The sequence below is a fragment of the Lutra lutra genome, chromosome 7 (assembly GCF_902655055.1).
Source record: "Lutra lutra chromosome 7, mLutLut1.2, whole genome shotgun sequence".
In the NCBI taxonomy this organism is placed as follows: domain Eukaryota; kingdom Metazoa; phylum Chordata; class Mammalia; order Carnivora; family Mustelidae; genus Lutra; species Lutra lutra.
Genome location: NC_062284.1, coordinates 50,734,362 through 50,759,489, shown reverse-complemented (window position 1 = coordinate 50,759,489; position 25,128 = coordinate 50,734,362). Strand labels below are relative to the sequence as shown.

The window sequence follows — 25,128 nt, the reverse complement described above, 5'->3', positions numbered from 1 at the left end:
TTTAAAAAATAACTTTTGGGTTTCTTTAAGTTTATTTACTTTTAGTAATAAAAGCACCACCCAAGTGGTGCTCAAAACCACAATCCAGAAATCACGAATCACACACTCCTCTGACTGAACCAGCTAAGGACTTCTTAAGTGAGTAAGTTTTTAACTTATTGGCTTTATTCAGTGTTATGGATCAGGCAGCATCCAATCTAGCAGAGAGAAAGAAGCTCCAAGGAGCTGTACAGAATGAAAGATATTTATAGGCAGGAGGAAGCAGGAACAGCGATGATACACTAGGCAAAAAAGCAGGTCCGGTCTTACAAAGTTATTTTCCTTTAGGGAATGGCAGGGATCTATCAGGCAGATTACCTAACTAGTGCTGAACAAGTAGGTCCCAATTTCTGGGAGAGTCAAAACTGGAGTTAAGTCTCAATTTGGTGATGTGGGGCTTAGCACAAAGAACTCCATTTTGAGTTTTTTTGTTTTTGTTTTTGTTTTGTTTTTTTAATTTCTTTTCAGTATAACAATATTCATTGTTTTTTGCACCACACCCAGTGCTCCATGCAATACATGCCCTCCATGATACCCACCACCTGGCTCCCCCAACCTCCCACCCGCCCCCCACCCCTTTGAAACCCTCAGGTTGTTTTTCAGAGTCCATAGTCTCTCATGGTTCATCTCCCCTTCCAATTTCCCTCAACTCCCTTCTCCTATCCATCTCCCCATGTCCTCCAAGTTATTTGTTATGCTCCACAAATAAGTGAAACCATATGATAATTGACTCTCTCTGCTTGACTTATTTCACTCAGCATAATCTCTTCCAGTCCCATCCATGTTGCTACAAAAGTTGGGTATTCATCCTTTCTGATGGAGGCATAATAACTACAGTCACTATGCTATATATCAGATGTCCAGAATTTATTCGGTTGCTAAACTGAAATTTGACCAACATTTCCCTTTTCCCCTACCACCAAGCCCTAGGAATCACCACTGTACTCTGCTTCTGTGAGTCTGACTACTGTAGATTCCACATATAAGTGAGATCAGACAGTATTTGTCTTTCAGTGTCTGACTTATTTCACTCAACATAATGTCCACCAGGTCCATCCATGTTGTCCAAAAATCACAGGATTTCCTTCCATTTTAAGACTGCATAACATTCCATTGTGTTTATACCATATGTTCCTTAGCCATTCACCATCACTAACCATCAAGGAAATGCAAATCAAAACTGCAATGAGATATCATCACATATCTGTTATAAGATGGCTATCATTAAAAAAAAAAAAAGATAAGAAGTGGTGTAAGTGTAGTGTTAAGAGCCAGACAATAAGCTTTTTATTGCCAAGTCACCTTATTCAAAGACATCCATCACAAATACACATATTGCTAGTTGTATGGCTCGCAAAGGAGTGATGCCATCCCACCCATGATGCACCCCCTTTGGCTCTGGGTGACCTAGATAACTGACCATTTATGTAACACCCCCCCCCTTTTCCTTTCCCATGTGTTCATTCACACTCTTATGTTTTAAGTTCACCAATAAAAAGTGAAACCTCAAAATCCTGGGCATCCCACCTTTGACTCCAATAAAGGCAGAGCCCCAAGTCTCTGTACTTGCACTCTTATTCTTTCTCTACTCAAGACCTTGCTGTGTGGCTTTGGCTGTGCCATATACCTTCCCAAACATATGAGACTTATTAGCCTCATTCTTTTCAAAGCTCCCTGAAGGTTGTTGCTGAGGTGTATCTTGCAATCACCCTAAAAACCATAAGGGCCAGTCCAGCCACAAGATCAGCTCTGGATGGGAAAACGTCTGCAGGGCTGACCACAAATAGTGTGGGCAATGTATATACCCTAGTTGATGGCATCACTCTCTAATACTTGACGCTAACACAAGACAGTGAGGATATGGAGAAAAGAGAACCCTGGTACACTATTGGTGGGAATGTAAATTGGTGCAGCCATTATGGAAAACAGTATGGAGATTCCTCTGAAAAGTAAACAAAGAAGTACTGGGGCACCTGGGTGGTTCAGTCAGTTAAGTGTCTGTCTCTTGATTTTGGCTCAGGTCATTTTCTCAGGGTTGGGAGATCAAGCCCCATATTGAACTCCGTGCTCATTGGGGAGTTTGCTTGCTTGGGATTCTTCCTCTCTCTCACTCTCTTGCCCTGACCCTCCCTAACCCCCAATAAATACACAAATCATTAAAAAATATTGAACGAGATAGAGAGGAGAAGGGAGTTGAGGGAAATTGGAAGGAGAGGTGAACCATGAGAGACTATGGACTCTGAAAAACGATCTGAGAATTTTGAAGGGGTGGGGGGTGGGAGGTTGGGGGCACCAGGTGGTGGGTATTGTAGAGGGCACGGATTGCATGGAGCACTGGGTGTGGTGCAAAAATAATGAATACTGTTATGCTGAAAAAAATAAAAAAATTTAAAAAAAAATATTGAACGACCATACGATCCATCAATCCCACTTCAGGGGGTTTATACAAAGGAATTGAAATCAGGATCTCAAAGAGATCTCCACAACCCTATGTTGATTGAGGCATTTTAACAGTAGCAAGATAGGGAAGTGACCAAAAAAACCACCAACAGAAAGAAGTCTCTCTTATTTTTTTTAAGTTGTATTTATTTAAGTCACCTTTACACCCAAAGTGGGGTTTGAACTCACGAGGCTTGCATACTATTCCGAATAAGGTGCCCCCAGACTGAAGGAATTATTAAATCTCAGTGACAGGATAGTGAAAATAAAGATGTTAATTTTTTTCCCCCTGTGCAAATTAATACATGGAAACCTGTTTTAGAATGGCTGTGGGGGCCAGCAGGGGCGCTCTCATTCCTTATCACTCACACCAAATTCAGGTCCAACAGGACAAGACTACTTTGCAATGCAAACTACTTCACTAACCCAGCAGGAAGACAACATTCCCCACCCTGCTCCTCAACAGTCCAGCCAACTGAGTCTGTCACAACCCAGCCAAAGCAAAACAACCACACTTCCAACTCCCTGCTTACTCCAACGGACTTCGTATTTGTAACAACCCTCCAAACTTCTTCCTTTCCTCTGGAAAAAAGTGTTCCTCTTCTTTGTTCAGGCACTTTCCTACGCTTCTGCTGTAGCTTGCTTGTCCCTGATTGCAGTTCTCTGCTATTCCTGAATAAGCCCATTTTTGCAGGTAAAATAACTGGTAGTTTTATTTTTTGAGGCTAATACCCCATATCAGTTCATGACTCTATCAGTTCCTTCCAAAGAGTCTTTGGAAGCCCATGAATTCCAGGTTCAGACACCCTAAGACATTATTATAGTCTGCATGAAGACATTTATCTTTTATTATGGTTTTGAGACACAGTTGTACCAAAACACTGAAAAAAATTGAATGATGGTTAACAAAAGGAAATATCAAAGAATTAATAGAAAGGAGTTAAATCAAGGAAAATGTTTAAGAAAGAATAGAAGTAACAAATGATTTTAAATTTATATTCAAAGGATAATATTTCTTTAGGAAATCAAATTAGAAGCCACAACCCAAGCAGTGTCTGTACCAGAAGCTGGTAGACAGAACTCTGAGGAAGGAGGCCCACTAAACAGCTCTCAGAAACAAGGGTTAACTGACTTGCCTGGGCTGCTTTGGTAGTTGATTTCTGCAGAGATAAAGGGATATGTTTCTACCAGTCAGTTTAGGGTGCTCCCTAATGGCTTCATTTCAGAGAAGACTTAGCACTTATGGCTGAGCTCATATTTGAATGTATGGATGTCTGCTTTGGGTTCTCAATCATTTTTCCTCACATCAAAAGTAGAATATCACACTTTTAGAAACACTGGTTAATGGTTAAAACTGGCAGTGCCTGGGGTAGAACAACATTAAGATGATATTAAGAATAATGTAGATCAACATGAATGCTATATTATTTAGAAAACTACTTTCCATACTTTGCTTCCTATGGTTCTCAAAATTCCTGGCTGAAGTCCTATAATACGCTGTGAAATAGGATGCCCTGGACACCTGTGGATCTCTCTCTGAGCTTGTCCCTTCACAGGTCAGTTCTCCTAGCTTCTCCCTGCTGCCTCTCTCTGCACTCACTGAGTCACTGCCTGATTTAGGTGTTCAGTGGATCCCATGAACTTGTCAGGAAGGGCTGTGGATGTAGGGCCACATGATGTCCACCTTAACTTTTCTCAGAGTCATCTTCCTTTTTTGTTTTTAGGATTTTATTTATTTGTTAGAGAGAGAGAAGGAGAGCACATGCAGGGGGAGGAGCAGACAGAGGGAAAAACAGGCACCAACCTGTGCAAAGAACCCAATGTGGTACTGGATCCCAGGACCCAAAGATCATGACTTAAGCAGACACTTAACTGAGCCATCCAGGCATCCCTCAGAGACATCTTTCAAGTCCTCCAAACCCAGGTGCCCAGAACACCTGTCCTTATACTCTCTTTCTTCAGCCCCAAATACCAGAGGGCAGTTCTATTTCTGGAGTGTGATCTGAGACAACCTGTAGAGAGCAAGATGGCGTCTCTCATGTCAAAAGGGGGACCCTGTGAGAAGACGGGCCCATGTCACATCACAACACAGTAGTTAAAGTACTGCAGCTAGGAGATATTCTCTGGGCCCAGTGTCGCTGACATCCTAGAACTAATAAGAAACAGAACCAGAGGAAGTGTGCAGGGGCCTTAGACTGATTCAATCCATTCAGAAAGGGAGGATTTGGCAGCTCAATGTCAGACGCTGCAGACCTGAGCCCTTGATGTCTGACCACGTGAAAAGGCAACTGCCTCTGAGGGTTCTGCCCCACTGATCTCCAAACAGAACTGAGATCTTTCCCTGCTGGAACATAGGAAGCAGTGAGTGCCCACAGCTGACCAGGACATGACCGAGGCCTTATCTCAACTGTGCACCCAGAGACTGACTTTGAGTTTGGTTTGTTAACTTACTACATCCTTCTGTTATCTGTTTTGTGCTGTGGTTTGTCTTGTGTCCTACTGTGTGCTGTGTCCTACTGTGTGCTGTGTAAGAAGCCAAGGTGAATCACATGGTGAAATGTCATTGGGTTTGGAATCCTGAATCTGGTTTATAATTCTGATTTAACTTTGCTTTATGATTGACTAAAGCTTTCATTGTGGAAAGACACAGCTCATGTGTGGGCCTTCAGAGTGTGTTCATGAGGTTGGCAGAGTCTTCAAGATTCCATGCCTTTGACTCATCATGTGTTAGAAAACTTAGTAGGATCAGAAAGTCTTTTAAAGTCTTTTTTTTTTAAGATTTTATTTATTTATTTGACAGATCACAAGTAGGCAGAGGCAGGCAGAGAGAGAGAAGGGAGGAAGCCGGCTCCCTGCTGAGCAGAGAGCCTGATGTGGGGCTTAATCCCAGGACCCTGGGATCATGACCTGAGATGAAGGCAGAGACTTTTAACCCACTGAGCCACCCAGGCACCCCCTTCTAAAGTCCTGAATGGAGTATAACAGACCTAAAAATAATAAACTGTGGAATAATTTGTGTGAACTTACACTTTCCAAGCATCTCACTGAGGGTGAAATCCTAACGTACGGGCAGTGCCAGGTGAAACAGAGACCAGCTCTATGCAAGAAGCAGTTGGCAGCAGAATCTGTTCTGGGACTTACCCCTCTGCATGTGGGGCATGAGTTGAAACTGGCCAAACCTAAGACCAAGGGGGATTGCCTCAGAAAAGCTCTTGGAAGGCTAGAAAACTTAAAGCGTTGGGGACATTGCAATGATACAGGTCACTACTGACCAAATTAATCTACAACTTGGAAGAAAGATGTGAACAAAAGTTGTGGAAAAATCTGTACAAATATCCCAGGGATAAGTGGGAAATAGAGCTGTACATAGTTAAGAAATTGTATATAGCAGCTGCTAGGTTACAAAAAAGGAAAAGATGTGGACCCTAGGTAACTGCCTAAAAAGTTTGGTGTAAAAGGACAACAGGCCTGATGCTGTACTTTGTGTAGAAGACCCATGGTACCCCCATGGAGTTAGAAGTTAGGAAAAAACTTACAACCAGGACCTTGGGAAATGTAATCATGGATCTGAAGGATCCTAGAAATGTAAATCCCTTAGTTTCCGGAGGGGCCATCGCAGAGGTTCTCATCTTACTGGTGCAACCATTTCTCAGCTAGACCAGGACAGGCAAAGAGGCAAAGTAATGAGGCTAATAAAGCTTCGTTTGGCTAATGAAGTAATGAGTAAGGCCAAATCAATGAATCATTTAAGTTTAAAAGATGATGCTAATCTCTTAATACCCTGGGATCGCCATCCTGAGGACCCAGGAGACTATAAAACCCTGGGGTGGGGATTATGACAGCAAACCTATAATTACAAGGAAAAAAAAACATTAGATTACAGTAATGGACAAGGAAAGCCTGTGGAAGTAGCAGAAGGTAGAGAATACACTCAAGCTGAGCTTCTGATGATTAGAACACATCTTTGTCAAAAACATATACCTGATGTAGACTGGTAACTCCTCATATGGAGCTCAATCTTTGTAGAAATCTCTAGTAATATCCTATACTGATGGCCTAATAATGACTAATAATGATAAGGAGCGATTTAGATAAGAAAAGGAAAAGTTAAAACAGCATTTAAGGGAACAGGGATCGACTATTAATGATGAAAAAAACATCAGGCCCCAACACTCATTGCAATTTTCTAGGAATTCAGTGGTCTTCTGAAGGGAGGAAGTTAGCAGCAAAGGAATAGGTAAAAATACAAGTAATGGGATCACCTAAAATAAAACAGAGGCCCAGAGACTTATAGGCCTTTTTGGATCTTAGAGACACCCATAGCATGCATCAGTGTAATTTTAAATCCCATATGCAAAACAACTAGAAAAGCATAGTTTTTGAATGGACAAAACAACAAGTTTTAAATACATTATAAGGTTTCATTAAGATATTTCAAACAATACACTATCCAGCACCAGGAAAACCATTACAAACAGAATTATCAATGAGTAGAGAATACGGTACATGGTCTCATGAACAAAGAAAGAACATAAGTTTAATTTTCTACTCATAGAATTTTGGACTACAGAGTTCCCATAGTCAGAACATAAATATTCCTAATTTGAAAAATATATATGATGACTCTATGAAGGTTAAGAAGTACAGAGCCCCTAATGGGAAAACAAGATATGATAGTGCACTAATTACCGCTTCTCCATTGGATGAAACTGAGCCTGGAAGAACTACCAGGTATCCAAATTGATTTGAAATCACTAACTGGGAAATGATATATCCCAGGAAGGGACACCTCTTTCCAGGAACAACCAGAACCCTTCACTGAGGAGATACATAAGACTGAAGTAGACTGTGGGAATTCATTCTGAGGGAAGGGCAAATCCATACTCGAAACCTAGGGAAATGGGGCCCATCCTGCTCTAAAGGCCTACCAAATGCCTGGTTTACAGACAGATCAGCCTCCACAGTCTCTGGAGAAACAGAATGGACAGCTGCAGCACTGAGACCTCAGGACGAGCTGCTCCTCAGCGAAGAAGGTAAGACTCAATGGGCACAACTTGCAGAATTAATAGCAGTACTATTGGCTATAAGAAAAGCAATAGAGGAGAATCAAGCACCATATATATTTTTAATGACTCATGGGCAGTACCAAATGAAATAGCCCTATGGTCAAGAAAATGGAAAAGAAAAGATTTTAGGGGCACCTAGGTGGCTTGGTTGGTGAACCTTCGGACTCTTGTTATCGGCTCAGGCCATGATATCAGGGTTGTGGAATTGAGCCCTGCATGGGGTTCTTTTCTTAGCCAGGAGTCTGCTTGAGATTCTCTCCCTCTCCATCTGCAGTCCCATCAAATATAAGTAAATTTTCTTTTCCTTAGGAAAAAAAATTTTCTGCCATTTTAAAATAAATTGCAAAGACTATGGTCAAGAGAATAATGGGAAGAATTAGATATAACCTCAGAAAGAATTAAACATATGTTACATACATGTCATCACATAAAAGATAAAACAGACGTCTCAAAATATAATAATGAGGTTGGTGCATTGACAAGAAACATTAAGACAATAGAAACAAAGGAAATATTGAAATTAAAATTAAAGATGGATAAGAAGGATGGAGGCACACTTTGCCACTGATAATATTAAACAGAGAGGGATGGAAAATGGGAGGGACCTCAAGTGACACCATTGACATTGGTAAGGCAGGGAAACCAATAACACAGAAATAAGGAAACAACAGAAAGACAAATAACATCACATACAATTATGAAAATACATAGAAAGAACATACAGGAACACATGCCTTAGATAAATGGTTCCCTGAAGGAAAGCTTAAGGTCAACTGGCAGGAAATAAAAAAAGTATTCCAAGGATGCCTCCCGTGTAAACAGATGATTGATAAATGCAGGTACACTTCATGAACAGACACATATAAGCCCACCACATCTAATTTCACTATACAAATAGACTTTTGTAGGACCACTAAATCACAGCTATCAACAGAAATATGCCACGAACATGATAGACATGTATACAGGATTAGGGATACCTATGGTTGCCTCTAGCCCTTCAGCTCATGCAACAACAGGAGTTTAGAGTCACAGGCAGCTCACTTTGGAGCACCAGGAATAGTAGAAAGTGATCAGGGAACTCATTTTACACCCGCCTCAGTTAAAAAGTTCTGTGATTTATGGGACTTACAATGGATTTACCATCTAGTTTACAACCCTACAGCCACTACATATATAGAGGGATTTAATGGATCCTTAGAAGGAGAATTAGGATTGATAGAAAATCAAGGAAGTTTTCAACAGGTCCTGGATACAGCTTACATTTTGCTAAGTCAAAGAGACAGGTTAAAAAAAGGTAGTCCTTATACGATGTTAGACACCCTCTTAACTTGTCTTTTCTTTTTGACTTAATTTACTTCTTATTAGATGTGACTTTGAGTTGGAGTCCTTTGACTTAAATCCTCCTTAAGTTTACTTGATTCAGTTTAATATACCCTCTTGTTTGATGTGATATGATTTTTATCTGATAAGGTCTGAATTTTATAGATTGTGTTTGATTTCTATTGAACACTTGATTGAATTACCTAAATATGTCTTTTGCTATGTTACCAAACTAGAACTGCTATCTGCTTTAAGATATATTTGATTCGTGCATGGCCCTTACAGAATTTCCCATGAGGAATCACAGGATGACATGTAGAGAGCAAAATGGAGTCTCTCATGTCAAGCGGGACCCTGTGTTAAGAGGCACCCTGGATCAAGCTATGACAAGAAGTTAAAGGTACTGCAGCTAAGAGATATTCCCTGGACCCAGTCTCGCTGACATCCTAGAACTAATGAGGAGCAGAACCAGAAGAGGTCTGCAGGGGCCTGAGACAGATTCAATCCCTTCAGAAAGGGGAGGATTTGGCAGCACAACTTCAGACTCTTCAGACATGAGCCCTCCATGTCTGACCACTTAAAAAAGCAACTGCCCCCAAAGATTCTGCCCATTGATCTCCAAACTGAACCAAGATCCTTCCCTGCTGGATCGTAGGAAGCAGTGACTACCCAGAGCTGACCCAGACCTGACCAAGGCCTTATATCAACTGTACTCCCACAGACTGACTTCAAGTTTGGTTGGTTAACTTACTACATCCTTCTGTTATCTCCTTTGTGCTGTGGTTTGTCTTCTGTCCTGCTCTGTGTGCTGTGTAGGAAGCCAAGTTGAATCACATGGTGAAATTCAATTGAGTTTGGAATCCTGAACCTGGTTTCTAATACTGATTTAACTTTGCTTTATGACTGACTAAAGCTGATGTTATGGAATGACACAACAAATGGGAGTGCCTTCAAGGCATGCTTATGGAACAACCCCCATTCAGTATATCAGCACAGAAGTCCCTGTTATTCAAGGAATGCTTGACTTGAGCTGGGTTTTGAGGTGCACCAGAGTTTCTATATAGAAACACCAATGAGTATCTATAAGTACCAGTATTTCTCTTTCTAATCCTGCTGACATATTTGCCATTTAAAGAGAGAATCAGGAGACTATACTCCAGAATGGCATTGTTACTAATATGCTTTGAAGAAAAATTCTGGGTATAAACTGAACATTCTGACTAAAAAACAGAAAAGAACAATTGCCCTCTGCCCTCTGTGAAAGCTGAAAGACAATAAAGTCATCAGTACTTTGTCTGATTGCCTCAGTAGGTAGAGCATATGACTCATGATCTTTGGTCATGAGTTTGAGCCCTAGGATGTGGGTAGAGTTTACTCCAAAACAAAAAATAAACTAAGTTACTTATGTCAAGGGGCTTTAAATGGAGCAGAGAGGTCATTATGGAGGTGGCTTTTACACACACCCTCACTGGGTGGCCTCATGAAGTTTGAACTGGGCCAAACCTTAAAGACTCTAAGACTAGAGAACACCTACATCTTGCTACAGTATCTATTGGTCTTTGCACTGTGATTACCTTAGCAACAAATTATGTTTATGCAAGATTAATTTTCTGGCACCAACACCCATCAAAATTCTTTGTAAATAATGTACAAAGGCATTCTCCTTAGGGTGCCTGGGTGGTTTTTCAATTAAGAGTCGGCCTTTGGACCGTAAACTCAGCAGAAGAAGAGAAATCATAAAGGTCAGAGCAGAAATCAATGAAATAGAAACCAAAAAAACAATAGAACAAATCAACGAAACTAGGAGCTGGTTGTTTGAAAGAATTAATAAGATTGATCTCCCTGATATGAGGGAGAGGAGATGCAACATGGGGGGTTGAGGGGGTAGGAGAAGAATAAATGAAACAAGATGGGATTGGGAGGGAGACAAACCATAAGTGACTCTTAATCTCACAAAAAAAACTGAGGGTTGATGGGGGGAGGGGGTTGGGAGAGGGGGGTGGGGTTATGGGTATTGGGGAGGGTATGTGCTATGGTGAGTGCTGTGAAATGTGTAAACCTGGCGATTCGCAGACCTGTACCCCTGGGGATAAAAATATATGTTTATAAAGCTGTAAAAAAAAAAAAAAAGAAAAAGAAAAAAGAAAGGATGAATACCCAAGTTTTGTAGCAACATGGACGGGACTGGAAGAGATTATGCTGAGTGAAATAAGTCAAGCAGAGAGAGTCAATTATCATATGGTTTCACTTATTTGTGGAGCATAACAAATAGCATGGAGAGGAGAAGGGAGTTGAGGGAAATTGGAAGGGGAGGTGAGCCATGAGAGACTATGGACTCTGAAAAACGATCTGAGAATTTTGAAGGGGTGGGGGGTGGGAGGTTGGGGGCACCAGGTGGTGGGTATTGTAGAGGGCACGGATTGCATGGAGCACTGGGTGTGGTGCAAAAATAATGAATACTGTTATGCTGAAAAAATAAAAAATTAATTAAAAAAAAAAGAATTAATAAGATTGATAAACCACTGGCCAGACTTCTCAAAAAGAAAAGAGAAAGGAACCAAATAAATAAAATCATGAATGAAACAGGAGAGATCAGAACTAACACCAAAGAAATACAGACAATTATAAGAACATACTATGAGCAACTCTACGCTAACAAATCTGACAATCTGGAAGAAGTGGATGCATTCCAAGAGACATATAAACTTCCACAACTGAACCAGGAAGAAATAGAAAACCTGAACAGACCCACAACCAGTAAGGAGATTGAAACAGTCATCAAAAATCTCCAAACAAACAAAAGCCCAGGGCCAGACAGCTTCCCAGGGGAATTCTACCAAACATTTAAAGAAGAACTAATTCCTATTCTCCTGAAACTGTTCCAAAAAATAGAAATGGAAGGAAAACTTCCAAACTCATTTTATGAGGCCAGCATCACCTTGATCCCAAAACCAGACAAGGATCCCACCAAAAAAGAGAACTACAGAACAATATCCTTGATGAACAGAGATGCGAAAATTCTCACCAAAATACTAGGCAATAGGATTCAACAGTACATTAAAAGGATTATTCACCATGACCAAGTGGGATTTATTCCAGGGCTGCAAGGTTGATACAACATCTGCAAATCAATCAATGTGATACAACACATTAATAAAAGAACAAGAACCATATGATACTCTCAATAGATGCTGAAAAAGCATTTGACAAAGTGTAGGGATAGAGAGCACATACCTCAATATTATCAAAGCCATCTATGAAAAACCCACCTCGAATATCATTCTCAATGGAGAAAAACTGAAAGCTTTTCTGCTAAGGTCAGGAACACAGCAGGGATGTCCATTATCACCACTGCTATTCAACATAGTACTAGAAGTCCTAGCCTCAGCAATCAGACAACAAAAGGAAATTAAAGGCATCCAAATCATCAAAGAAGAAGTCAAATTATCACTCTTCACAGATGATATGATACTATATGTGGAAAACCCAAAAGAATCCACTCCAAAACTGCTAGAACTTGTACAGGAATTCAGTAAAGTGTCAGGATATAAAATCAATGCACAGAAATCAGTTGCATTTCTCTACACCAACGACAAGACAGAAGAAAGAGAAATTAAGGGGTCGATCCCATTTACAATTGCACCCAAAAACTATAAGATACCTAGGAATAAACCTAACCAAAGAGGCTAAGAATCTATACACAGAAAACTATAAAGTACTCATGAAAGAAATTGAGGAAGACACAAAGAAATGAAAAAAATTTTCCATGCTCCTGGATTGGAAGAATAAATATTGTGAAAATGTCTATGCTACCTAAAGCAATCTACACATTTAATGCAATTCCTATCAAAGTACCATCCATTTTTTTTTTCAAAGAAATGGAACAAATAATCCTAAAATTTATATGGAACCAGAAAAGACCTCGAATAGCCAAAGGAATATTGAAAAAGAAAGCCAAAGTTGGTGGCATCACAATTCTGGACTTCAAGCTCTATTACCAAGCTGTCATCATCAAGACAGTATGGTACTGGCACAAAAACAGACACATAGATCGATGGAACAGAATAGAGAGCCCAGAAATAGACCCTCAACTCTATGGTCAACTCATCTTTGACAAAGCAGGAAAGAATGTCCAATGGAAAAAAGACAGCCTCTTCAATAAATGGTGTTGGGAAAATTGGACAGCCACATGCAGAAAAATGAAATTGGATCATTTCCTTACACCACACACGAAAATAGACTCAAAATGGATGAAGGATCTCAATGTGAGAAAGGAATCCATCAAAATCCTCGAGGAGAACACAGGCAGCAACCTCTTCCACCTCAGCCGCAGCAACATCTTCCTAGGAACATCACCAAAGGCAAGGGAAGCAAGGGCAAAAATGAACTATTGGGATTTCATCAAGATCAAAAGCTTTTGCACAGCAAAGGAAACAGTTAAGAAAACCAAAACCAAAAGACAACTGACAGAATGGGAGAAGATATTTGCAAACGACATATCAGATAAAGGGCTAGTATCCAAAATCTATAAAGAACTTAGCAAACTCAACACCCAAATAACAAATAATCCAATGAAGAAATGGGCAGAAGACATGAACAGACATTTCTGCAAAGAAGACATCCAGATGGCCAACAGACACATGAAAAAGTGCTCCATATCACTCAGCATCAGGGAAATACAAATCAAAACCACAACGAGATACCACCCCACACCAGTCAGAATGGCTAAAATTAACAAGTCAGGAAATGACAGATGCTGGCGAGGATGCGGAGAAAGGGGAACCCTCCTACACTATTGGTGGGAATGCAAGCTGGTGCAACCACTCTGGAAAACAGCATGGAGGTTCCTCAAAATGTTGAAAATAGAGCTACCCTATGACCCAGCAATTGCACTACTGGGTATTTACCCTAAAGATACAAACGTAGTGACCCGAAGGGACACGTGCACCCGAATGTTTATAGCAGCAATGTCCACAATAGCCAATCTTTGGAAAGAACCTAGATGTCCATCAACAGATGAATGGATAAAGAAGAGTGGTATATATACACAATGGAATACTCTGCAGCCATCAAAAGAAATGAAATCTTGCCATTTGCGACAACATGGATGGAACTAGAGAGTATTATGCTTAGCGAAATATGTCAATCGGAGAAAAACAACTATCATATGATCTCCCTGATATGAGGAAATGGAGATGAAACATGGGGTGCTTGGGGGATAGGAAAAGAATAAATGAAGCAAGATGGGATTGGGAGGGAGACAAACCATAAGTGACTCTTAATCTCACAGAACAAACTGCGGGTTGTCAGGGGGAGGGGGGTCGGGAGAGGGGATTTGGGTTATGGACATTGGGGAAGGTATGTGCTATGGTGAATGCTGTGAAGTGTGTAAACCTGGTGATTCACAGACCTGTACCCCTGGGGATAAAAATATATTATGTGTTTATAAAATATAAAAATAATTAATTAATTAATTAATTAAGAAAAAAAAAGAGTCGGCCTTTGGGTCCTGGGATGGAGACTTAAGTCTGGCACCCTGCTCAGTGTTTTTTCTGCTTCTCCCTCTCCCCATCTCTGCATTCATAGGGGCTCCTTCTCTCTCTCTCTCTCAAGTAAATAAATAAAATCTTAAAGAAAAAGAAAGCATTCCTCTTCTCTGTCCACAAACCCCTGTTTTTTTTGCTCTCTAGTTGGACAGTATTTGGGTTGTATGATCAGTATACACCAAATTATAATTCTTGATGTCAAATAAACACTTTTGCTTAAGTATGTCTCCTTACAATTTTTGGTGGACACCTTCCAGGTTCTTTTATTACCACTGTAATAAAAAGAGATTAGGAACAGAAAAACAAAGAGCATACATCTCCTGTATGTATGTATGTTAGAGATATCCAGAAAAACTGAGTAAAATGTCCCCAAATGGCTCAAGGCATCACCTTGAATGCCATCTTCAGCTAAGGACAAAAGGAAGATATTGGAATGTGGGTGGGGTGGACAATTATGGAGGTTACCAGGAAAAACCAGCCAACAATGGTAATATTTGTTAGGTATATTTAAATCCTTGGCTTCTCCATTGATGAGGTTTTTTCCCTTTCTTTCTTTATCCTCCCTTCCTTCCTTCCTTTAGTTTTTCCTCTTCCTTTCGTTCTTTCTTTCTCTTTCTTTCTTTCTTTCTTTTCTTTATTCTGTCTTCTTTCTTTTCATTGGTAAGAGTTTCTTGTGATTTGTAGAGTGATGCTCCTCTTTCTGGTACTAAGTGGGAGATAAACATACAAATGGAAATTTCCTTTATTAATGTAAATGTTCCTTTAAAAAGGCTTACTTCCACTCTGGTTTCAGAGCTTCTCCTGTGTTGGTGTTTCTTTTTTTTTTTTTTTTAAGATTTTATTTATTTATTTGACAGACAGAGATCACAAGTAGGCAGAGAGGCAGGCAGAGAGAGAGAGAGGAGGAAGCAGGATCCCTGCAGAGCAGAGAGCCCAAGGTAGGGCTCAATCCCAGGACCCTGGGATCATGACCTGAGCCAAAGGCAGAGGCTTTAACCCACTGAGCCACCCAGGCACCCCTGTGTTGGTGTTTCTTAAAAATCACCAGCTCAAAATCATCCTTATGCCCAAAGGTATCATTTGGAGTGGAAAACTCTGCTACCCTTCATGACTATACAAAAGTGAGGTGGCGCTGTGAGAAACTCAACCAAGCTGGCTTAGGTGCACTGATAGGAAACACACTCAAGGATCCCACTTCATCCACAAATTGTGTCTTTGACTATATACTCTTCCCCCTCAATGAAGATTCCACAGTTCACAACACCAGAGGTGTTTTTTTGTTTTTGTTGTTTGCGGTTTGTTTGTTTGTTTTCCACTGGAGTTCTCATTGACACAAACCCCTAGTCATCTGGGGACTTTTCCCCAGAAGATTTTAGGGAAGTGACTTTAGGAGCTAGATCTCTGATTATTTCCTGATAAGTTCAGATTACCCGTCTCCAGTTTACCCCTCCCCAGAGCCTTGTCACTCTTCTGTACCCAAAAGGGAGTCTTTGATATTGGACACCTTTGCTCCAGGCTATTCTCAGAGGGAACTTAAGTGTTCTAGATGAGAAGACACAGAACAGGTTCACCTGAGAAGGCTGTGCCCCACCCCTGACAGGCTACTAATCAGTTGGAGTGCTGCACCTCTCACTACTATTCCTTTCTTCACGGCTGCAGACTTCCTGGCTCTCTGCTCTTCAGACCCACATATTGCTTTCCTCAACTAGTGACACCCAAGTGTTGGGTGAGTTGAGTTAGGGTCAGTGCTAAGGATGCTTGAGAGAAAAGGCCCAGAAACACTGCAAAGTGTCTCACTGAACTTCTAGATGGTAGAGTTAAGGTTGGAAAGTCATCCAATTTTATAAGAAGCAAAGACCTGAATTCAACTCAGTATCAATCCCAGTGAAGCAGTGTCTCCCTTCAACCCATCTACCCCTATTCCCACTTCCTCCCCAATCTTCCCAAGCAGAATACATTGAAGCAGCTTGAATCCTGGTCTTCTAACCTGGGTAGGGCCTTTGGGTCAGGTACAGGGTGGCCCAGATGTGAATGTGCCTCCTCTGTCTTCTGTACATGATATAGCATTTCACACGATAGAGGACGAAAAAAATTTCTCTCTATCATTCAAGATTCTTTCAGCCAGTTTAAGATTAAGTTGACACCAGACAGATTTAATAGGAGAAAAAAAAGCAAAGTTTCATAATGTGCACATAGAGGCCCAAAATGAAATTGAGATCCCAAAGAAATGACGGAGGCAGGTATTTTTTTAGACATTTTAAACAATGAGACAATAGATTTGTGAGGTATTGACAAGACAGACAAAACAAATGTTGGGGAGTGCTAATTAGTAAGGAATTCCAAGCACATTCTGGGCTGAGGTAGTAGATTAGTAAAAAGCAAGGAAGTTTATTTTTATAGCTTCTTGGCTTTAAAATCCTTATCACTGCTTGGGTGTCTGGCTGGCTCACTCAATGGAACATGTGACTCTTGATCTCAGGGTTATGAGTTGAAGCCCCACATTTGGCCTAGAGCTTACTTAAAAAATAAAAAAATAAGTAAAATCCCTACCTCTGATCCTAAGAATGACTTTCTATTTCTTAGTACAAGGAGGGTACCATTCACAGGAGAGATTCAATTTCTGCTTTGCGGGGGACAGAAGAGGGTCTGAGTATACTTGCCCTGTCTGTTTTCCAAGTAGATTCAATTCACAACGATGAATATGCCACTGGGACACCTTTTGGGGTGGGCTGTCCTGGGTACCTACAGCATTCTGAGAAGTGCTCTCACTGACATATCTCATTAGATTCTCACAGGTCTTTGAAGCAGCTGTTCTTAACCCTGTTTGTGGACATAGGGCTTGAGAACCAGGTTAGAGATTTCACAGGTCAGCTGTATGCTTCATCATAAATAACCTATTGTTTACAAACAACACTATACCCTCATTTTGACCTGAGTAGCTCTTGTGAGGGCAGTCCCAATTTTGAAACTTGATTGATCAGAACAATATTTCAAAACTCGAGTTCCTATATGATTGCATTCTGAAACCAAATCAAGAAGATTTATAATTATGATAATGTGATAAATGGCCACTGAGTAGTACGTGGGCAGTCAGAAGTGATAAGAGATTTCACACAGACTTTGGGGAAGTACTCTAAGGAAAGCAGGATCAGAGAAACACCATTTTACAGAATCAATGTAACTGTAGCCTGGGGTTTGAGAGAACCAGAGCCTTGTTGCTTGGAAAATCACCCAAGTCTTCACCTAACTTCTTCATTCGCTTAAGTGGTGACAACCCTTTCCACTTCACAGCCACAAAGCTTAAATTGCCATTTTGTTTTACAGCCACACGCTTCAGAGAATTGATCTGGACTGTTGGACAGAGTTAGCTAGAGGGTGATGAGTTCCTTTGTTTGGGTAGAAGAGAGGCCAGACAGCAGGTGTTTGAAATTCTCAAAATAAACTTTGTCTATTTTGGACCATTTTCGTGTTTATCTCAGTCAGGTTCTAGCATAGGTTTAGTTCTCATAAATTTAACTACCTAATGAGATTTATCCTCTTCAAGCCTGGGAACAAAATGGTAAAGTTGGGTGCCAGTGTCTACACTGGCAAGAAAGGAATTTTAAGGTGCAGGTCAACTCTTATGGCAGTGTTGAGATAATGCTTTCCTCTTTCTTCCCTGTAGACCCACAGGTGGCTCTGGTGACTGAGATGGCATCCTCTCTAAAGGTCCTAGGCCCTCTCTTGATCCTGCTGTTTCCCCTAGGTGGGCTGCTTGTACACAGCCAGAACCTTTCTTGGAGGGAATTCATGAAACAGCACTACCTGAGCACGAGCTGGAAATTCAGTGACTACAAATGCAATGATCTCATGAGGGAAAGAGAAGCTCCACAAGACCGGAACTATCACATCTTCATCTATACCTTTTGGCACAAAATCGAGCATATTTGCCTCAGGAAGTGGAGAGACCATTACAGAAATGTATACATATGGGCCCAGCATCCCTTCAAAATACTCCAGTGCTACCAGGAAGGCAACCGAAAGAGCTATAGAGAGCACGGCGGCTACAGCTACATTGAATTCCACTGTGGCATGAACGGGTATGTCGATGGCATAGAGGACATCCAGTTGTTAGACATCAAAAAATAGAACATCTACCCATGTCTAGACGTTTGAGTAGAGTGTCCAATACTTCCCAGGTGGGAGCCTGTGCCTCTGTCAACAGCCCTTGCTACTCCATCCTTTGCATTTGTGTGCCAGCATTTTCCAACTACTTAGAGATATGCATCATCACATGCTTTCTTCCTATCAAAACCACTCACAGTTTCTCTGTCTGGAGTACTCCTATGCCCTCGTGTATCTGATTTTCTGCTACAGTTTTTTAAGATTACGCTCTATATGGCTTCTCTGTTTTACTGAACCAGGCATGTTCCTGAAAGTGACTCATTACACTGACCAAACCTGAATGGTCTTCTTTCCCTAAATAAATTATGTCACTCCAATGTGTGTGACATTCACATATGTTATATGTTGTTTGATTGGTGGAGGTGTCCCAGGGTGTGTGATACAGATTGTGCTTGGATATGATGGGTACACAGTGTAGGCTGAAGATGTGTGTCATTGGATTCATTCCTTAAACATGTCTCTAAGGAAACACATGAATTTTAGATAGGTTAAGGCATTATGCTTCCTGAAGCATAATAAACTAAAGAAGATAATGGCCAAAATAATACATTATAATTTAATTTAAAAAAAGAAGAAACAGAAAAGAAAGAAGATAATGGCAAAATGGGTTTCTGATAATAATCATTTTCACTAGGCAGAAGTATAGAGTGGATATGGGATGTTAAAAGGTAACCTTCAAAAATGGGTCTTAAGACAAGTTTTGTTGGAGGAAAGAGGAAGCAAATTGCAGAAGGAAATGTTGAGGACACAAATAAGTAATGTCCATGAGAATTCTGTTTGCTAAATGGGGAAGAGTGATACAGAGAAGGATAAACCTTCACTTCATACAATTTTGCCTCCAGCAGATACGGGGAGGAGAAATGTGGAACATTAAAGTACCCTGTGTTCTTTAGCCTTCTGCATTGTTGAATGACTCCAGTATTGAAACAGTTGGAGAAAAGGCCAAGATCATAACATTTTCAGTTAGGTGGCTACATTCCTAGTCCTAGACATCTAGCCCCATGAGTAGCCAAGGAATCTAGGTTAGTCATCATTTTTCAAGAACAGCTTTACAGTTTTTCAGTGCACCTGGGGATGGGCAGATACTGGGGAGATGATTATTTATAGTAACCAAACTCACAAGACATTAGTGTTAAACCACTTGTTCTGTATCAATAATCAATATAAAGATGAGGAATACTGATCCTTTTTCTCAGTAGATAAAAGCTCAAAATGTCTGGTGTGGGGCACCTGGATGGCTCAGTCTGTTAAGTGTTGGCTCTGAGTTTTAGCTCAGGTCATGATCTCAGGGTCATGAGACCGAGCCCCACATCCAGCTCTGTCATGCGTGTGGAGCTTACTTGGGATTGTCTCTCCCTCTCAATCTGTCACCTATGCCATACTCTCACACACTATCTCTCTCTAAAACAATGGAAAAGGAACCCCAGAAAAACAAATAAAACAAAAACAAATGTAGTGGCATAGTTTGTGTTACTGTATTCTGGTTGCCTATACTTATATTCCAGAGTCATCTGTTCTGGTCTCCCATAGTAAATTCTCACAATACATTTTAGAAGCTCTAAAAATTCCTTTTATTAATGGATTAAAAGATGGTAGTGAATACCATATGGTAGGAAAATGGATTTAAACACAATTAATATAATAGCTTTGTGCTGTTTCCTGGTTTTCCCACATCCATTCCCCCCACCCCATTTGGATAGCTGTATATTCATTTCCTTTTGGGAACTATTCCTCCCCTACTTCTGTGCAGTATTGGTAGGGTCATCCCAAGGTTTCAAATTCCCTCTAATGAGTCAAATGATGGTCATGAGATTCAAGTTAGGCCAACCAGACTCTTTCCTATAGGAGACCAGAATGTAACACCCCAAAAGGTGGCTCTTTGTCATCCAGATGATTTTGAGCTGACTATTTTGAGAAACAGAAGACAAAGGAGAAGCTCTAAAAGTAGCCTATAAATCACCCACTCACAAATAAGGGACATTTATCATCATAGAGAAAATCTCTATCCCTAAGGATGTTTCCCTGTGCCTAGTAACAAGATAAACATGCCTCTAAGACACAAGAAACTCTTACCAATCTTCTTAAGGCACAGACTTAACTCTGTTTAACAAACCTTACCTTTGTTTCCTATACTTTCCCTGGTTACCTTCCTGTAGCCTGCCTTCCCCACACTTTTCTTCCTTTGTTTTAGCTGAAGATGGTCTGTTAGCCCAAGGTCTCCTCACCTCTTTGAATGACTCTTCCTGATGTGAAGAACAAAGGCAAAGGAAATGTAGAAAGAAAATTAAATTTCCTTACAACATGCAGCCCATGGACAAGTACTTGGAACAGGCAGAGAGACCTTCTTGAAAGAGCTCAGCTTCCTCAATGTTAATACTTTTCTAAAGGAAAAAGGTAACCTTAGCCTGACATTAGCCCAATCCCCTGGATCTTGTTAAGCGCCCTTTAACATATAAAAATCCCTTTGGAAACTCCTTTATCTCTACCCCAGGCTATATGTGAGCAATCATCCCTCAAGCCTATGGCCCACTGACAGACATGTGAAGGGTCTCAAAACTCAAGATGGACTACACCCTAGTAAATGACCTCATCTTAACAGCAGCTAGACCAGCAATGCCCTAAAACTCTTACTTCCAAATTCCTTAGAGACTTGGCTATCCCTAACCCCACCCCATCTTAAGAGTAGAGAATCAACCCCAATGTAGCTCTTTCTGCCCACAAGTCCTGTCCCAGTACATTCCTTAATTAAAAACCACCATTTTTGTACAAAAGATGCCTCAAGAGATCTTTCTTGATCATTCCCTCTTGGACCCCCACATCACCATATTTCACACCAGTCCCTGCATTTCTGTCATGTATATATGAAATATCCATGTTAATAAACTTGTTTGTTTTTCTTTTGTTAAATCTGTCTTATGTTATAAATGCCATAACTGAGAAGAAAGGAGGGAAGAAAAAGATTGTTTCTTCCTCTACATTATCCTCCAAGACTGAATCTCTAGTGATGATGCAAGTGATGTGGGAAACAAAGACAAAAGAAAACTTAAATTTCCATACTTCTACAACCCATTGACCAGTCCTTGAAATAGGTAGAGTGACATTCATGTGGGAACTGACCTGCTTACATGTTGACAGTTTACTAAGGACAAAAAGCACTCTTAGCTTGTCATTATCCCAACCACCCAGGATCCTGTAAGCCTACCTTCACACCAAAAATTCCCTTGGAAACTACCCTTGTCTCTACTCTGGAAGATATATCTTGGCTATCATTCCCCAAGCATATGGCTCACCTATATACATCTGAAGGTTCTCATGACTAGGGTTCGATTACACAGTAATAAATGACCTTTTCCTAACAAGAGCTAGCCTCCTCCATGTCCTGGACATCTTCCTTCCAAAATTCCTTAGAGACTTATGCTATACTTCTCTTCCTCCCAACTTAAAGCTATGTCATGGGCCACTTCCTCATGACCCACTTTCTGTACAGCTTTCCGCCCTCGGGTCCTGTCCACATGCTTTCAAAAAACCATCTTTTTGCACCAAAGATGTCTCAAGAATACTTTCTTAGCTATTGGCTTCAAACCCTAACATCTTTCCTACATCGTCTATATTGGGAGGGTGATGATGCACCCCAACTCCATGAAGAAAGAAGCTTCTTCACTAAGACCCTCCCACCTTACCCTAGGTATCTTTTTATCTGGCTCTCCATCTGCATCCTTTACCATATCCTTTAAGAAATTTATAAACCATCAGTGTTTCTTCCAGTTCCATGTGCCACTTTAGCAAAATAATGAAACAAACAAGAGAGTTGGGGAAGCTCAGATTTACAGCCAGGCAGTCAGAAGCACAGGTGACAATCAGGACTGGGGGAGTCTTCTGTGTTTGTGGTTTGTTTTCTCCTAAAAAACTGAAATCATGGAGCTCAAAATGTTAAAGTTTCAGGGAAGAAAACACTCAACCCATATCAGGAATTTATAATTTCCTCACAATTCTTTGAGGAAGTTATCACTTCTCCTTTGTTCTTTTAAGGAGGCTTGGACTTCCTGCATCTGCAGGGATACTGGCTTTAAACAGTGAATTGGAGAGTGTGGGTCTCATCCACACTGTGCCCAGGAAGTGTATTTTCCAAGCTCTAGGTTTCCCTTCCCTCTTTTCTAGGGCTCAGAACCCTTCCCTGCTGCACACAGGCCACGCTGGCATACCTGGCAGAGGAACAGCAGACAAAAGCCTCTGAGCCTGGGACTAACCATGGCCTCTGTCCACAGCAGGAGCTCCAGCCTTGAGACCTGGTAAGAAGAGAAGCCTGGGGGCTGTGGATAGTAGAGCTGTGACGATGGCCAGAAGGTCCAGGTCACATAGATGGAGGAGAAATATTCCAGGAGGGAGGAGGGAAGAGACCAGTTTCTCTTTGCATAAGCACAAAAGAAACAGAAAAATAGGATCTGCCAGTCAGAGGAAATGTCATCTTAACTCACATTCCTCCTCCCTGGGCTTTTTAGCTCCTTCCTAGAATTGTGAGACTCATGTCAGAAAGCAAGACAAGTCTCTTTCTTAGAACAAAAGATATTCCAAGTGCTCTTATCACTCGGGAATTTACAAGGGTTTCAGGGGCTCTGTGCCAGGAATCAGAGGCAGAAATCCACACATATTTTCTACTCTATCACAGAGATACAGTCATTGATACTGTTTTTTTTTAACTCCCAGGTTAAAACCAGAGTTGAGAGCTGCTGGAACATTTGCTAAATTTCTTTCTAAGATTTGCCCCAGTTGTATCTTTCTAGAATGACTGTAAGATCATTGAAGCTGATTTAGGGATATACCTAAATGAATATCTGATTTAGTCACTTATCTGGACTCTCCTCCAATACATGATTGCATGCAGAAAGGAGCACAAACCTGACAGTCCACCATGATCTTGCCGATTTACTTAGAATTAACACTTCTGAGCATAAAAGATTTCCCCCAAGTTATCCTCATTCTTACTCCCTTCAACAATTTCTTCAATCTGTGAGTTTCCTAACATATAAATAACGATATTCAAGTACTAGGTGAGTAAGAGAGAGTAACTGAGTGCTGTTGTTTTTTTTTTTAAAGATATTATTTATTTATTTGAAAGAGATCACAAGTAGGTAGAGAGGCAGGCAGAGAGAGAGGATGAAGCAGGCTCACTGCTGAGCAGAGAGCCTGATGCGGGGCTCGATTCCAGGATGCTGGGATCATGATCTGAGTGGAGGGCAGAGGCTTAACCCACTGAGCCACCCAGGCGCCCCTGAGTGGTTTGATGAAAGGAAATTCAGCCTTTTACTAGGTTACTTTCTCCAAGAATCTGCTGAAATGTCCAGGTAATGTAATAGAGTACATAAGTCCACTGTGATTACTGATCAGGTTGATGCATGCCTTCTGAAGACCTCTTTCCCTGAGGATGATGCTATCTATGTTCCTACACTGGATCCTACCCAAATGTGAACACAGACCCTTGTGTCCACTCCCCCTGCACTTGGCTTGAATACTTTGACACTCTGATGTAAATGTCGTGCTGCTAAAATCAATACTAATGAAAGCTGCTCTAAATTGGAGGACTCAAGTCCCATGAGAGAAGTTCCCCTACTGGGCACCCACTTTCTCAAGTGCCAGGTTGTCCTGGCCTTCTTATGTCTTCCCACTGAGAGGGGCCTTGAGTATTTAGCACCCTCAGAATCCAGGCTCCTGAACCCTGAAACTTTCATATTTCTGTCTTTGTTTCTAAGACCTGACATAAAGATGTGGCATAAAGGAAGGTGAGCCCAGCTAGCACAGCTGTTAAAGGAATCGCTTGGTTTGGAAAGAACCATTGTGCAGCACAGATAACTGACACACTCATAACTACTTCACCATGGGGCCTTTCTGATAGGCATTGTGTTTGGCTGCTACTCAAAGACAGATCAGGCTACAAAGCACTTTGATATACACTGGACTGTTAACCCAGTGAGGCTAGTAGTTGGCAAGGAAATGGAAAGGTATGAGGGGTAGCAGAATAAGCCACCCCCAAATATTCCTTTTTGGCATAAGAATTATGTTAAGCCGTTTATTGTGAGAAAGTACAGAGGCGAAGTTCTAGAAGCAGAGTAAAGGTAACTCTTTTGTAGGGGAAATTTACATTAGAAAGAGGCTTGTTCAGAGAAGTGAACCATGACAGGAGTCACCTTCATCTGAGAGAGTCATCTCCCTGGCAGGGCAAATATTGTTTCCCAAATATTTTCTCCTTTCACCTTCCTGAGTTGCCTTCCCCCACTTTTAAGCCCTAGACCCCAATCCTTTCCATCGTCAAGATGGTCCATAAGACTCAGTTGGCTACTTGCTTTTAAGAATAATGTTTTTGTGGCGCTCCAGTATATATGTACATATTAAAATAGTTTTTGTCCTATTAAGTTGACTTTTTATTAAAGGGTAGGTGTTTTCAGCCAAGAACCTAAAATGGTAAGGAACAATTGTTTTTCTTCCCCTGAACCTAGGACCTAAATTCTCAGTCCCAGCCAAATTCTTTTTTTAGTGACTTCCTTTATTTATTTGAG

At 40.9% G+C, this 25,128-nt stretch overlaps 2 protein-coding genes across 2 annotated transcripts in view; both read left to right on the top strand.

The window, feature by feature from the left end:
* Positions 1-18,722, top strand: part of LOC125105325 (epididymal secretory protein E3-beta-like) — a 164,917-nt gene extending 146,195 nt beyond the window's left edge. The window contains exon 3 of the mRNA XM_047738705.1: positions 18,086-18,722. Within this exon, the coding sequence (XP_047594661.1) occupies positions 18,104-18,541 (438 nt within the window). The 5' untranslated portion in view covers positions 18,086-18,103 and the 3' untranslated portion in view covers positions 18,542-18,722. The remainder of the gene's footprint in view (positions 1-18,085) is intronic.
* Positions 1-25,128, top strand: part of LOC125105328 (ribonuclease pancreatic-like) — a 182,063-nt gene that overhangs the window by 47,853 nt on the left and 109,082 nt on the right. The gene's annotated exons all lie outside the window — the stretch shown is intronic.